Source organism: Mastigoproctus giganteus, chromosome 7, assembly GCF_048544385.1.
Source record: "Mastigoproctus giganteus isolate SK-2022 chromosome 7, ASM4854438v1, whole genome shotgun sequence".
Taxonomy (NCBI): domain Eukaryota; kingdom Metazoa; phylum Arthropoda; class Arachnida; order Uropygi; family Thelyphonidae; genus Mastigoproctus; species Mastigoproctus giganteus.
The window spans coordinates 185,713,401-185,730,596 of NC_143581.1; the positions used below are offsets into that span (position 1 = coordinate 185,713,401).

Consider the following 17,196-nt stretch of genomic DNA (forward strand, 5'->3'; position numbering starts at 1 on the left):
TTTCGTTCTGCAGAAATTTACTTCAAAATTTCTGCAGAAATCAACCTCTGAAGTTTAATAGGTAACCTTTTTATTTAGTTTGTGTTTAGTAGTACTAGGTAGGAACTGTTGGGAGTCTGAAACATATACTGTATCTATACTAGCAATAGTACAAAATAAACAGTCCTCCTTAATACATAATATTACTATATAATAATAATAATGCTGCTCCTTACTATATAGTATTATTCATTTGACTAAAATTCATTGAAATTTGTTCACCCAAAGCATTTATTATATATGCATGATATCTCTATCATCTAGCTAAAGCTAAAGCCAAAGCACATTACTGCTCAAAGAAACACACTTAAACAGACTCAAAAAATGACATATTGAGTGAAGAAATTAATTGTACAACATAATTCATTTCAGAGGCATGCTATCGAGATTTACAAGACCTGAAAGTAACTGATTGCATTGTGCATTTTTATGGCAACCAAATTTAAAATATAAGATGCCATTTAAAGTGAATATTTATATATATATATATATATTTTTTATTATAATTTTCTTGTCATAACAATGCAAGTATTGTATTAAAAATATAAATATTCTTAAGAAATCTCTTTTTCAATATTCAACAAACTTGGTATACTCTTCTAGACATGTAATGGAACTATTAACAAAAACTCACATCAAAATATACCTCAGCACTATGCACTTATAAATAAAAAAAATAAAATTTCTAGAGTATTAGCACAATTTCAAGGCAGATGCCTCTTAGAAAACCCTGGAATGTGAACATCTTTGTCACATAAACAATACCTTTTTTAAGAATGAAAATTAAACACTCATGTTCACATGCTCATTGGCCAATTTACAATACTGGAACTTGATCATATGGCAAATATATGCTCAAAAATAACATTTTTCATTAACAGAAAAAAAAAAAAAAAATTAAACTTAATTTTTATATAACATCAAAGAACACTTCAGTAACTGAAAAAGAGAAAGGATATCATAAAGTCCTTTATAATGTTCTACTCTTTCTTTAGAGAAGATTCAACTCCAATTTGAACTAAATATTTAGCCTAAAGAAGAAGAATAAAACATAATATAAAACTCATTTCTGTTATGCCTGACTTTGCACTTCAGTTTAAAAGAAAATTTTATGTTTATATTCTAATGTGCATTTCTTTTAATTACAAATTAAAACAAAAAGAATTTAATTACAAAAGGCAGATCAGAATGAAGCCCACAATTTTTGAGCTTTATATTAGATGAACAAAAAATTAATTTTTAAGAAGCAGAGATTGAATTGATTTCATATAAAAGTGGTTTCAAGATAATTAAATACAAAACAAAGTATATGAAGTTTTGGTGTGTTATACTGTAGTAATTTTGGATATCGGGAGTTATCTGTTCAAGAAATTTAATGAAGTAAAGTTGACAGTTAAGACTGATGTTATACAATATGGCAAGGATCACTATGTGACTGACGATGTTTGCCGACGATAGTGCTATCTTTGCCAGAAATGACGCTGAAGCCACGGACATCTTCTACGATATTGCCCACATTGCCCGGCCATATGGGTTGAAGATCAATGCTGATAAGACAAAGGCCCTGACAACAGATGGGTCGCAAGCCATCATCTATCTCGAAGGCATCCAGATCGAGCAAGTGTAGGACTTTAAATACCTTGGGTCGCTGGTCCAGGAGAAGAAAGTTGCATCCACCATGGAGATCCACAGCAGAATTGGACAGGCGGCCACTGCATTCGCCTCGCTCAAATTGTGTCTGTGGAAGAGGACCAACATTTCCTTAAAGACTAAACTCCGACTCTTCCGGACTTTGATCCTGCCCATTCTCCTTTACGGATCGGAAACATGGATTTGCCTCAAGCTTATGCAGCATCAGCCAAAAAAAAAAAAAAAAAAAACCCACTTCACCCCTCTGTTCGTTCAAAATACCTGTCCAGCTGAGCCTTAAACTTATTTAGGCTATCAACCTCCACTACAAGGGAAGGAAGTCTGTTCCACCAACCAACCAACCACCCGCTGGCTAAAGGCAAATTTCCGCACGTCTATCCTACATCTGTCTTTCCTCAATTTGAATTTATGCCCTCTCAGGTGATTATTCTGAGCTAGAGGAAGAATCCCATCAGCATTGAGCATGCTCAAACCATTCAAGGCTTTATACACCTCTATCAGATCACCTCGCTGGTGCCTAGTCTCCAGACACTGTAATTTGCAAAACTTAAGCCTTTCTTCGTAAGAGCACCCCTTTGTTCCATTCACTAATCTTGTTGCCCTTCTCTGTACTCGTTCCAGCAGCTCTACATCCTTCTTGAAATGAGGCCTCCAGACCTGTATACAGTACTCTAGGTGTGGCCTGACCATTGCCTTATACAAGGGAATAATCACCTCCTTATCCCTGCTGGAAAAATTCCTGTATATCATTGACAATACTCCATGAGCTACTCTTGCAGCCTGTCTGCACTGCTCAGAGAACTTCATATCTGCCTGCACAACCACCCCCAAGTCCCTTTCATTCTCTACCACTGTCGGTGTAGTACCACAGAGTTGATACGTTGCTCTGGGGTTGCTGTTTCCCATGTGTAGTACTTTACATTTGTCAATGTTAAACTTCATTTGCCACCTCTCAGCCCATCTGCTCAACTTTTCCAGATCCTGTTGCAGCAGCATAGTGTCAGTAGTGTCCTTGACAACCCTGCCAACCTTTGTATCGTCTGCAAACTTGGACATTAAGCTTGATATACCATCATCAATATCATTTATAAATACAGAAAACAATAATGGACTGAACCCTGAGGGACTCCACTAATAACATTAGTCCACGATGAGCAGTGTCCATTGATTACCACTCTCTGTCTTCTTCCCTTCAACTACCCCTTTATCCATAGCAGCAATTTGCCTCCAATGTCACACTGCTCCAATTTGTGTAGCAGTCTTCCATGTGCAACAGTATCAAAAGCCTTTCTAAGGTCCAAGTATATAATATCAAAGCTATTCCCTGCATCCAGTTCTTTTGTGACTGCATCATAGTATCCAATCAAGTTGGTCAGGCAAGACTTCCCCTTAACAAAACCATGCTGTGTCTGAGCTATAACTGAAGTCTTGTCTAGATAATCCTGCAGTGCTTCTTTAACCAGTGCCTCCATTAATTTTCCTGGAACAGAAGTTAAGCTCACAGGTCTATAATTACTTGTGTCAGCCTTTGATCCTCCTTTGTGAATTGGGGTCACATTTGCACATTTCCAGTCTATGGGTACCTCCCCTGAGTCCAAGGAAGCTCTCATAATTATGGCTAAGGGTTTGCTTACTTCCTTTGCTGCCTCCTTTAATATGCCTCTACTAATGATAATGCTAACTTGTAATCAGCAGATCAGAGTTGCTGTTCCAACACAAAACCACATATGCTTGACAGAATTGATGTCTGGGGAATTTGGAGGCCAGGGCAATACCTGTAAGTCTTCCTCATGTTCTACGAACCAGTCTCGAACAATCCGGGCGGTGTGGCATGGCACATTATCCTGGTCAGCAATGATGTTTAGATAGGTGATAGATGTCAAAGTGCCTGGCACATGGATGACTGGACCCAGGGTATCCCAGCAGAACATCGCCCAAAGCACGGCACCGCCACCACCGGCTTGTTTTTGTCCTACGGTGCATCCAGGCGCCATCACTTCCCCAGGTAAACGATGCACACGTATATGGCAGTCCACGTGGTGCAACAGGAAACGTGATCCATCAGACCAGATGACCTTCTTCCAATCACTCAAGGTTCAGTTTCGATGCTCGCGTGCCCATTGTAAATCCGTCACCAGTGAACCATGGTTAGCATGGGCAGTCGGAGCAGCCTGCGGCTACACAGCCCCATTTTCAGCAGGGTTCGATGTACTGTGTGTTGTGACACATTACTCCCATCACCAGCATTCCAATTACCAGCAAATTGCGCCACAGTCACCCCTCTGTTGCTATGTATCATCCGGGAGAGCCTTTGCTCACCTCGAGCATCGATGAGCCGTGGTCGTCCAATGCCTCGCCACCGGTTCGTGGGTTTTCCCCCCTCAGACCACTTTCAGTAGGTACTAACCACAGCTGACCGTGAGCACCCACCAGCTGTGCCATTTAGGATATGCTCTGACCCAGTCGTTTGGCCATTACAATTTGGCCTTTGTCAAACTCGCTTAAGTCCCTTTCCCATCTGAAGAACAAGAGTAACACTGATTAACGGAGCTCAGTATCAGGTGTTTTTTATACCATGTCCCGACCCATGCACACGCTGTACTTCACCTGCAGTTGCTTGGATTTGCATAACTACTCGCTGGTCATAATGTTTTGGCTCATCGGTGTAGATATCTATAGGAAAGTTAAAGGTGCAAACTGTTAGATCTCTTGTGTGACTGAAAAGGAGATAAGGCACTAAAGAAAGTAATAGGGTACTTAAGCTCAAGAGGCAACTGGTGGTATAATTATTTTCTTACTTTGGTAGAAAATCTCTGAAGATAAATTTTTCAAGATTTCAGAGGTTACTGATAATTCTATATATCAGCCATTGTCTTTTTTTCCCTCCAATTCAAATTATGACTATCAGCACCACCTCAGCTGCTTGCATGACCAGGAATTAACTGACACCATCTCATATTGTGAATGAACAAGAGGCTTTTGTAAATATATTTGTCATTTAGCTAATATTCCATAGGGATGGCTAAAATTAATGTCCCTATCTAAAATTGAAGGCCAGTTGAAATCTGAAGTCATAAAGCATCCTTCGAGATGTTAATGGGAACATCTTTTTTAGAAGTTTATGGGTAAACATCTCACTTGCACTCTTGTTGAGGATTCAAATGAGAAGCTTCCAGAGTCCAATGGTGGAATGTTGTCTCAAAAGACTATAGGTGATTACTCATCAGTTAAGTATGTAAAAGGGTGTAATGGAAGCAATGGTGTAACGTGCTTCAATAATTATAAGGATTATATCAGGGAAATGAAAACAAGATATAAAGTTTAAACTCTATATAGTAATGTTAGGGGTGTTATCAATAAAATGGATGAATTTGAGTTACAGGTTAGATCTACAGATGCTAATATAATTGGACTTGTGTCATTTTGATATAGGGAATGAAAAGTTTCATTTTGGAACATACACTGTATATAGGAAGGCTAGAGAAAAACTGATAAAAAGCTGCCCGAATGCTTACCGCATTTGGGCAGCTTGTTATCAGAAGAACATGAGGTCTGAGTGGTGTGAGATACTAATAGTCTATTAATTAATTATTATTACAATTGGCTGGTTAAGCAAAAGCCTCAGACTTTCTTGGACCATATAGCTAATACCATTCACTAAATCAAGAGACAAAGTAAACAAAATTTTCACATGATAAATGTTATTGTGGGCTACCAAATACTGGTTCTATCACAATATAACATGCAAGGATACAGGAATTTCATTCTATGAATTTGTAATTGTGATTTACCAATAAACAGACTATTTTTAGTCCACCAAAAAAAAAAAAAAAAAAAAAAAATTTCTCCATCCATTAAGCAGGATGGAGAAATATAGGATTTTGGATGTTTATAAATCGGAGATGGAATCAAATCTATTGCATTAATATATAAAACTGTTAATTCAACTGGGATTTGCTGAGCTTGTTTTTAGAGTGATAAGAGCATAAAATGAGTCAAAATTCAAAATATCCAAAGGAAAAATTTTTTATATTTTTCCTTTGGATATTTTTTGGATTTTGGATAAATAACACCAAAGGAATGTTGTTATTTTGGTTTTTAGGAGCATTAGCAACTAAGGCCATATTGCTCCGGGGATATGCGGTGGTCATTCCCTGACCTTTCCACATCCTCCGTATTTGGTGGTCACGGGCTCGAACTCCGGTCTAATCAAGAAGCGTGTGCTACACGCTGCTGCTCTTGCCCACTTGGCTACGGAGGTGGCACATACGGCAGTAGATGAAATGGCTAGGGTCAAAAATAAAACAGTGCTACGACTGTTTTATTTTGGGCCAAACTTATCACTATTGAGTTCAATATGATTGAGCTGATATGGACTCAGATAAAAAGAAATTGTAGCAACAATAAACACAATTAAAAACTTCAGATGTAAAAAATGTTTTTAAGAGACCAATAATGTGGGTGAAGAAGAATGGCAAAATTGCATGCAACTCATCACTAAGAAGGTTGAAAAGGAAATGTAGGAACCGGAAGATGTAGAGTTCATCACAGTAACCATAAACAGTGAAAGCAGTCATCAACAAAATTGTCAAATCCTATAATTGAATGAAAATTAAATCTCACATTTTTTTCTTGATTTGTACCTTTTTTCTTTTTTTTTTTTTTTTTTTTTTGTATTTTACTGTTTGTAATTTTCTACTCTCTTTTGCATAATTTGTTTAATTTAACATAAATTAATTGTAATTTAAGTATATATATTGTTGTTATAATATGAATTGTAATAACAATAGCCAAAATAAAATATTAATTTATTACACAAATGTAACATTCAAATGTAAGCCAAGCACCCTTAATATGGCAGCTCCACCACAGCAGTCACATGCTTGGGACATGATATTGTTTACTAGTGGTCTCCTGACTCAGTGAATAGACTATAGTAGTAAAGGAAAGCTCTTGATTTTCCTTTACCACTTGGGGAGTGTGTTACAGACCACATAAGAGTGTAGCATATGATAAGCGTCTATATGGAACTTGATGGGGCAAGCAAATCTAAACCCTTTGTTATGGGGAATTTGAACTAGATAGTATGAATCAGAGCAGTAATGTTCAATACTGGGGAATTTGAACATGCCACTCACTGATTGGAGTGGCAACTTAACTAGTGGAGTTGATTTTCTGAAACAACTTTATTACTTATTTGTATCAACATATCACGGAGAATAAAAGGGGCAAAAACATTCTTGATCTGGTCATCACTAGTAATCCAAATAATATCACAAATATGATGGTATAAGACCTGTTAACAGCAAGTGACCACAGTGTCCTAAAGTGGACAATAACAAATGAGATTTCTGTAGTTATGGGTAAGGGCAAGAGCTTTAATTTAAAGAGGGGGGAATTACTGTGGACTGAAAAGCTTCGTGGACTCAACCAATTCAGATAAAATATATAAGAGCAAAAGTACAAAGAAATATCGGTATTAACAGCACCAAGTGTACATTCAAACTATAGTGTGTTATGTTTATAAAAGTTTGGGTTCCACGTTGTGTAGGCTGAAAAACTTGGAATAACTCATAGGGACAGAACCCTTCACAACCAATCAGCTAACTACAACCTTGAATGAAGAAGATATCAGAAATTCTTCCAGTCATCAATGAGAACTGAACCCCAGACCTCTCCAAACTAATGGCAGATGGTGATATACTGTGCTGATGCTGCCACCAAGAGCTAGAGTGAAAGTACAGCAGAACTACATTCAAGACATCATCATTGAAGCCACTAATGCAGTGCATTCTTCCATTAAGGAGGTACTACATAAGGAAGATGCCAAAATGGATGAAAAAGGATTTACAGAATTTTACGCAGCAGAAAAAGGCAGCATAGGATAATTAGAGTGACAGGCAGGTCAGAATCATATATGATAATTTGTAACAAGACCTGAGAGGGGTGTTAGGTAGGCAAAATCTAACTATGAAAAGTATTAGCCAAGAATGGTAACAAGGAATTTTATTCAAACATAAATACAAAGAGTTAAAAAAGAATACACAAATACACCAGATAGGACAGTTGCTCAATGGAAACAGGAGAATCACAGATAATCCTACAGGTGTTTCATATAAGCTGAACCAATGTTTTGAACAGAATTGATCTTTCCAACAGAAAGACCTTTTCCAGGTGGGGGATACTGTACTAATATACTACAAATTGGAGCAGTGTGGCATTAAGGGCAAGTTACTGCTCTAGATAAAGGGATGGTTGAACAGAAGAATACAGAGTGGTTATTAATGGACACTGACTCTTCATGGACTAATGCTATTAGTGGAGTTCTCCAGGGTTCAGGGCTGAGATAATTATATTGTTGTTTTCTGTATTTATTAATGATACCGATGAAAGTATATCAAGCTTAATGTCTAAGTTTGCAGATAATACAAAGGTGGGGGTTGGTTAATGACAGTAATCAGGGTAAGCTACCGTAAGAAGATCATTAAAATTAGACAGATGGGCTGAGAAATGGCAGTTGAAGTTTAACATTGAGAAATGAAAGGTAGTGCACATGGGTAGCAGTAATCCCAGATTAACATACCATCTGTGTGATGCTACACTCAGAGTATGGAAAAATGAAAGACTTAGGGTAATTGTGTAGTCATATACAAAGTATAGCCTGTCACTATTCTCTGAACAGCGTAAACAGACTGCCAGGACAGCAAACAGGGTTTTGTCAATGATATACAGAAACTTTTCTATTAGGAATAAGGAGGTGATTATCCCATTGTACAAGGCAATGGTTAGGCCACATCTTGAGTACTGCATACAGGTCTGGAGGCCTCATTTTAAGAAGGATGTAGATCTGCTGGAATAGGTGCAGAGAAAGGCAACTATATTGAAGGGAATGAAAAGGTGGTCTTACCAAGAAAGGCTTCAGTTTTGCAAATTGCAGCATTTGGAGACTAGGTAACTGTGAGTTGATACGATTGAGGTGTTTAAGACTTTGGAAGTGGGTAGTCTGAATAAATTCAAGGAAGAACCAGACAAATTATTGGAGGGAATGGGCAGGTGATGTCAGAAGGGGTTTTTTTTTTTTTTTTTTGGCTGATGCTTTATAAGTTTGCTTTCTTGCATCATTTGCCACTACTAATGCCCAAGCACTGTAAGATATGTGATACTGACATTACAGAAGAGTCTAAAAAAACTATTGATTTCATGTACAGATGGTATTTACCCAGTCACACTAAAAAGAAATGTGCCAAACCCTTGGGGTTAATTGTGAGGCTGTCATTTGAAACATCAGAACTTTCTTCTAATCCACAGAGATTACCTCTGAATCTAACAAAGAGGGGAGGCTGAGGATTAGATGAGTAACTATGCAACAGTTAGTTTAACCCTCAGTGACAGGGAAAGGTCAGTGTGAATCTATGGTCAAAGATACATTATAGAATTACCTTGAAAAGTGTAGCATCCTAAATATATTATAACATGGATTTGTAAGGGAAAATGTTTATCAATCTGATAAATTATCATGATGTGGTTACATTATGGCTGGATGCAAGAAATAGTTTTAACATTATATGCTTAAAAGCATTTTAATAAAGTTTTAAGTTATCTCTATCCAGTTTTAAATGCCTTTTGATGAACACATTAGTTAACTCCAATTGGATACGGTAAATATGTTTTATTCTTACTATAATTTCTAAACTAACATATGTTCTCTGTCGAGTCAACGATGATCAATGAGCACTATGTAGTATTTTAAATTAACATTCTTAAAATATACGTTAGTTTATATATTTCAATATTATAATTTAAATTAGTATTCAAAATTATAAAAACCTCTAAATTCTATTATTTATTATAGATTATATTATTGGTTATTCTACTTCAACTTTGGTTATTCCACCTCAAAATTGATTTTGACATAGTGTAAGTTGATCATCACAGAAACAGAGAAACCCTTATCGCTATTTTATTTTCAATTTCGGTGGCTGATGCCAGACGAAGTCACCTGAATTGTGGGTATGCAACAATAAGGCATGTATATTTTACTTATATATATTTTTTCCTTCTGTATATATACTACACGTTTTCCATAGATCCGCCTAGGTATATATCGTAATATGATTATAACACTATAACCTTCCTCACATTATATTAATATACATACATATATATATATATATATATATATATATATATACAGGCAACCCCCGTATAACATGGTACTTCTACAACTTGGTTTGAGAATTGCGGCAACCCTTGCACAACACGGTTTGAGAATTGCTGGAAATCTCGCATAACACAGTATTTGAATTTTTGTGGTGGGAAAACCCTGCTATTATGTCAGATGTAATTTTCAACATTTCCCTTCCTTTTGTGAATCCCTGCTGTTGACTCGCTAGTTGGTATCACCTTCATGGTATTTTTCTAAAGCACATTTCTGGAGGCCAAAAACAGTAAAAACAATTTGCACTTTCCAGTTTATTGGTCTTTTTCTGTTAGTGTAATCAATTATAAATGGGTAGTAAACTCGATCTTCTTGCATTTGGTGTAGTATGGATAGCTGGAATTCTGTGGGTTTTCATGTTATTGTGGTGAAATGTGTTTCCCCTTCCACGAATTATTCAATCATAAAAAAAAACAAATAAATTTTCAGAAACTCATTACACCGTATCTCACTTGTGCATATCGTGTTTGTTGCAATTTGTGCGTGCTGTGTTCTTTGTTATTAATTGCTCATCATTTTTACTATTTTAAATTTTACAACCAAAAAAAAAAAAAAAAAAAAAAAAAAAAGAAGCTGAACAGAAATATCAATTAGTTAGTGTACACAAGTGTAAATTTATTTTATATTCTGCTAACTGGAAAATATTCTTCTGATTTTCACCTATCATTTAACTTTGTTAATTGGTAAGGTAATAAAGTTAAATTTGTGCTTTATATCTAAGTGAGGGTCCACTGTATTTTGTTGGGATCCCTGGGTTTTTTCTGTGCTATTCAACTTGTGCTTGTTTGAGACCATAAAAAACTGACTTCGAAGCGTGCAGTTTGTGACTTTTAAAGAGAGCAGAAGGTACACGAAATCTAGATGCTGCAGAAGAGATTGTGCTTAGCAGCGATGAAGAGGAAGAGGAAGAAAATTAAATGAACATATATTATCTGACATATAAGTATCACAGTTTGTAAGGTAAGACATTTGTTCAGTTATTACTATTTAAGTTACTGCTATTATAAAAATAAAGTTAAAATATAAAGTTATTACTACTATAATATTTAAGTTTCCGATAGTTATAAAAAAAAAAAAGTGTATTTTTGTTAGCTTTTGGAACGTAATCCCCCTTTTTGTACTGGTTCTTAGTCCTGTATAGCACAGTTTTGCATTACATGAGATTTTGTAGGAATCAAACTGCAGTGTTATACGAGGGTTACCTGTATATATATTGAGAAGTATAAAGGTTCCAAATCAAAATTGTGCTTACTTAATGTAATAAATACTAAAAATGCCCACCACTAACCTCCCAGTATCTGTTGATCCATTTCATGGAATGATTGTCATACCATAGCCAGCATTTTAGCAGTCACAGCAACACAATCCATTTGATTTCTTTCACATTTGAAATGTACTTCTAGACCCCAATTTGTTCCCTGAAGGAAGGATATTACCAAGAAAAGAACAATCAAGCTTTTGACAGATTCTTTTTTTTGTCTGCATTTTCATCTCTACTGAGCATTTCAAATCCAAAGTTTATCTAGTTATTGCTGAAAACTTTAGATTTTTTTTGCTACTTCATGTCTTATTGCAGGAAATTTTTAAAATATGGATATAAAATGCACACAGATGCAATTTCAAAAAATATAAAAAATAAAATATACTGATCTCACGAAAAATATAAGAAAATATTTTTCGTGAGATCAGTTGAGCTTTTTTATGCAACAAGTGTCGCTATGATTTATCACCAAGTGATCGGAGTAGTCACACTGCTCGTGTGCATTTGTTTGTTTGTTATTCGGTTTTTAGGAGCATTAGCAACTAAGGCCATATTGCTCTGGGAATATGAGGTGGTCATTCCCTGACCTTTCCGCATCCTCCATATTTGGTGGTGATGAGCTCGAACCCCGGTCTAATCAAGAAGCGTGTGCTACGCACTGCTGCTCCTGCCCAGCTGGCTACGGAGGCGCCATGTGTGGGCATTTGTATGGATTTGTCTAAATATCTGAGAGCTTGCACAATCATATATTTTGACAGAAGAATACAATTACAGCATTACTCAGTATAGAGGATATGTTTTGATACATTTTAACATAAAATTACATTTAAATTACTGTAACTTCAATGATATACCAAAACTGGTCATGGACAAAAACAGGACATGATTTTACCTTAATGTTCCAGTTAAATTACTGTAACTTCAATGATATACTAAAACTAGAACCAAGTTAACCAGATGGATAAGAGTCAAATACTGAATGAAAGAAATACAAGTCAAGCAAATAACAAGTGTAAATATGAACCTATCAGGCAATCAAGTAGTGCAAAGTCACAGGGAATGTTTATGAGCATTTCAATCAAATATGATCATGCATATGATCAATCAAATATGATCCATGGTCAGTGGAAACATGTTATCAAAGAAGCTAAACATAGCAAGTATGTTTTAGTAGTATTATCAAGTTTTGTGTGTTGTACACCAAGTCCTAACTAACATGGCAGATGCATTCTTGGGAAGTTTTATGCAAGGTGAAATCATGATAGCTGAACATGAATTTCCCATTTGAAATAACATAAATTTCAAATTTGATCTCTTAATATTATTACTATACTTTGGTTAATTAATGTCTTATGAATTTTTTAAATTGTTTATGTATATTTTTTATATGAAATTCACTTTTACATAAAAAAATCATAATCATGACTCAAAAATAAGAAAAATTCTTTATAAAGAATTTTAATTAATTCACTTCTTAATTCTACTTACTTAAATTTCGCATGGAAATCTGAAGAAAGGAAAACAGAGGTAGGAAAACATGCAACCCCAGGGGCTCACATCTGATGAGTATGGGCTTGGCACACCTAGGGTCCCGAGCTGTGGATATCATCATTCTTCTTTTTCTTGGTGATTCCCTTCTACTTCTGACTCTTGTTTTCTCTCTCTCAGGGTAATTCAGATTTTTTTTTTTTTTTTTGGCTGGTGCACCACAAGCCTCAGGCTTCCTTGTACCATATAGCTAATAATAATAATAATAATGTTCAAGTTTGCAGACAATATGAAAGTTGGCAGGGTTGTTGATGACAGTATGTTACTACCACAGGATCTAGAAAAGTTAGGCGGGGCTGAGAGGTGGCAGCTGAAGTTTAACATTGACAAATGCAAAGTACTGCATATGGGTAGCAGTAACCCCAGAGTAGGGTACAAACTGTGCAGTACTACACTCAGGGTAGTGGAGAAAAAAAAAAAAAAAAAACCTGCGAGTAATTGTACAATCACATATGAAGTTTTCTGAGAAGTGCAGACAGGCTGCCAGAATGGCTCATGGGGTCTTGTCAATGGTATATAGGAATTTTGCTAGCAGGGATAAGGAGATGATTATCCCTTTGTATAAGGCAATGGTCAGGCCACACACCTTGAGTACTGTATACAGCTCTGGAGACCTCATTTTAGGATGTAGAGCTGCTGGAACGAGTACAGAGAAGGACAATGAGATTGGTGAATGAAACAAAGGGTTGCTCTTACGAAGAAAGGCTTTAGTTCTGCAAATTGCAGCATCTGGAGACTACACACCTGCGTGGTGATCTGATTGAGGTGTATAAGGCCTTGAATGGTTTGAGCAAGCTCAATGCTGATGGGATTCTTCCTCTTGCTCAGATTACTCACCCGAGAGGACAAATTCAAATTGAGGAAAGACAATTGTAAAACAGATGTGCAGAAATTTGTCTTTAACCAACAGGTGGTTGATTGCTGGAACAAACTTCCATCTGTCGTGGAAGTTGATAGCTTAAATAAATTCAAGAAAGAACCGAACAAACTTTTGGAGTGAACGGATGGGTGGAATGGGGAATTTTTTTTTTTTTTGGTTGATGCTGTGTAAAGCTTGCTTTCATGCATCGTATGCCTCTACTAATGCTAAATGTGCTAATGAAAAAGTACAACCTCCATGATATAAGCATCAAAGGAGAGTGTACATGATATCATTTGGAAAAGAAAAGGTGGAAGAACTTAAAAAAATAAAAATAGTCATAAGAGCAAAAACTTTTCTAGATCATCACTGTCAATCACCAAATAAAAATTCATGTAGGAAGAACAGGAAAGGTAAGGAACCTTTAAAGGATCAAATCTGTTAGGCAAAGTGGAGAGTATAAAAGTTGGCAACTGTGATTTGCTTACATAACTAATACTGTTAAGTGACTTACAGTTCTCAACTTTTATACAAGCTGGGGGAGGGCAGTACTCCTCCTATATCTTACTATTAAAATGAATATTTTGTGGGAGGAGGGATTAGTATTTCTCCCATAAGCTGTTGTTTAAGTTTGGACCTGTGATTCACTTACATAACTAACTATAAGAAGGACTGTAACTATAATCATGCAAGTCCCCGATCCCCGAAATCCTTGTAAATGCAAAGTTAAAAGCTCGGTATCTTCTACGCCATTTCAATAACATATTTGACGGTGTTTGGCAAGTGGTTTAAGAAACAAAGGGAAAAACCCTGACAGCAAACACAAACCAAACATGGTTCCTTTTGGTAACATAACACAGTTCACAGGTGGATTTCAATTAATATTATATACTAAGTGATCACTAAATTATGACCAGCCCTATGAAAACTGATTGTAACCCATTGACCACGTGAGGTACGAGAATGTGGAGTTAGTTGACCTATGTAGCATTGACAAGGTGTCAGTGGTTCAGTAGGTAATAAAATTCCGAGTGTGATGGGTAAAAGGAAGGATTTATCGGACTTCGATAAAGCACAGATTGTGGGTGCTCAACAAGCTGGTGCCTCAATTTCCCAAACGGCTAAACTGGTGAGGTATTCGAGAGCCGCTATAGTTAAAGTGTACCAGGACTGGTGTCAAAATGATCGAACAACGACCCGATGGCAAAACTACAAAGGTTAGCGAAAGGTTGATGTTAGAGGTGAGCACCACGTCCGACAACTCATACAGGCGAACAGGCGCAGAATTGTTGAAGATTTGACTACCCAATACAACATGGGTCAACGAGGAACTGCTTGCTGACTGTGTACGTACACCATGCTATGTTACTCTTTTTCCCGAATGGTGATGGTGTTTTCCAAGATGACAGTGCGCCGAGCCATCAGGCACTCGTGCAGGTGGTTTGAGGAACACAGTTCTGACTTGCAGCATATCGACTGGCCTCCGAACTCCACCGATATCAATCCCATAGAGCACTTGTGGGACACTATGGAAATGCATATCAGGCATCTGGATACACCAATTACTTCTATACCTGCATTGCTGATTGCATTACACACAGCTTGGTTGGCCATACCTCCCGAACACTTCCGACATCTTGTTGAATCAATGCCACATCAGATAGCTGCTGTACTGAGGGCAAAAGGAGAAACTACAAAGTATTAGGTAGGTGGTCATAATTCAGTGATCGCTCAGTGTATATCATAATAGCAAATAAGAGTATGTGAATGAGTGATTCACTGACAGACAAACTGATTGGTGCATGGGCATAGCAGACTATAACATCGTAGGTTTAATATTCGTATTAATAGTGGCAAATGATACAAGAAAGAAAGCTTATACAGCATCAGCCAAGGAGAAAAAAAAATCTCACATTTCACCTAGCCATCCCCTCCAATAGTTTGTCTAGTTCTTCCTTGAATTTGTTCAAACTACACACTTCCACAACAACAGATGAAAGTGTGTTCTAACAACCAACCACCCACTGGTTGAAGTGAAGTGTCCACATATCCACCCTGCAACCATCCTTCCTCAATCTGAATTTATGCCCACTCGTGTGTTTAATCTGATCAAGAAGAAGAATGCCATTAGCACTGAGCTTGCTCAATCCATTCACAGCCTTAAACACCTCAATCAGATCACCTCGCAAGTGCCTAGTCTCTAGATACTGCAATTTGCAGAAGCCTTTATTGGTAATAACACTCTTGTTTCCCCACAACAATGTTGTTTCCCTTCTCTGCACCCATTCCAGCAGATCCATATCCTTCTTAAAATGAAGCTTCCAGATCTGTATACTCAAGATGTGGCCTAACACTGCCTTGTATTGTTTAAGTTATTTAAGTAACTGACTGATGTAATGATTTGGTTCAGTCAGTACTTAATGGAAAGCAGTTTGCCAATAGCATTTCGGTAATTTTTTGTAGGCTCTTTCCTTACCTTTGCCTCTAAATTTATGTGTTTTAGCTTCTGGAAGATGTTCTACATATTATTTTAGCAGAAGGCAGATGTGATGGCTATGATTGGAGATATAATGTTTACAAGAAAGGAGAATAAACTGGAAAAAGCCAAGGGTTTATAATATACAAAGGGAACTAAAGGGTGGCCAAGTCTGTGGACCTTAATGATACCAAATAGGGAAGGCATTACCATGCTCTGTATGCTGATATGCTGAAAGATGGACCAGGCCAATTTTTTTCTTGTTTCTTCAAATTTCTGAGAAAATTTTGACTTGTCTTAACAGTACAGTTTATGCTAAAGGAACTGTCTAGCTTACTGGCATCCATGTCTTGGACAATCTGATCCAGTTTGTTGCTGTAACCAGGTTTACAATTTTGTCACACTTGATAGCTTTTTATAATACAATTATATCATGATTCTTAACAAAGAGCAATTTTAGTTCCCACAGGTGTGATAAATGTGTTTGGTTTGCATCTTGGCATAAAATATGATTCAACTGATGGAAGATGCAATGTTTTTTAGAGTGGTTGTTTAATCTGGACTGCACTTTGACAATGGCATATTTTAACACATCAGCAGTGGTGGGAAAATTTGCTATTACTCTGTTCATGCAAAATTTGAAAAATCAGCAAAAAATAATTCAAAATTGTTCATTTTTTTGATGTCATCTATATTTTTAAACTTTTCTAAACATAACTGTGAAAAATTCATATTCTATATAAAAACATATACAAAATTAATTTTAGAAAATTAAAACTCCCTTGAGACCTGTCGGCGAGTGAATGCAAATTTAAAAACCACGCCCTTCAACATATGTACTTTATTTAGATGAAAGTGTGCGTTGCTAACAGGGGCACTCACTGCATGAAATGTGAAGCGTAACATGTAAACAGTTTGATTCCAGATGATGCATCAGTGTCATGAACCAGACAGCATTATTGACTGAAGGAAAGTATGTGGCAGTAAAGTGAACTTACTGCCTTAAAGTGAACTTACTAATAAGTCTTCATGATGTACATCAATCAACACGACCATATAGATGGGTTTAACTTAATCGCAAATTTTTTCTAATTGTTCATTAATTAACAGGCATTTCTGGAATTTTTCCTAATTGTTCAATAATT

General features: G+C 36.5%; 1 protein-coding gene across 1 annotated transcript in view; it reads right to left on the minus strand.

Moving 5' to 3' along the window:
- Positions 1-989: 989 nt before the first annotated feature.
- The window catches only part of LOC150083396 (putative phosphatidate phosphatase), a 54,592-nt gene continuing 38,385 nt past the window's right edge, over positions 990-17,196 (minus strand). Inside the window, exon 5 of the mRNA XM_090378495.1 lies at positions 990-1,070. Coding sequence (XP_090234621.1) covers positions 1,020-1,070 — 51 coding nt within the window. The 3' untranslated portion in view covers positions 990-1,019. The remainder of the gene's footprint in view (positions 1,071-17,196) is intronic.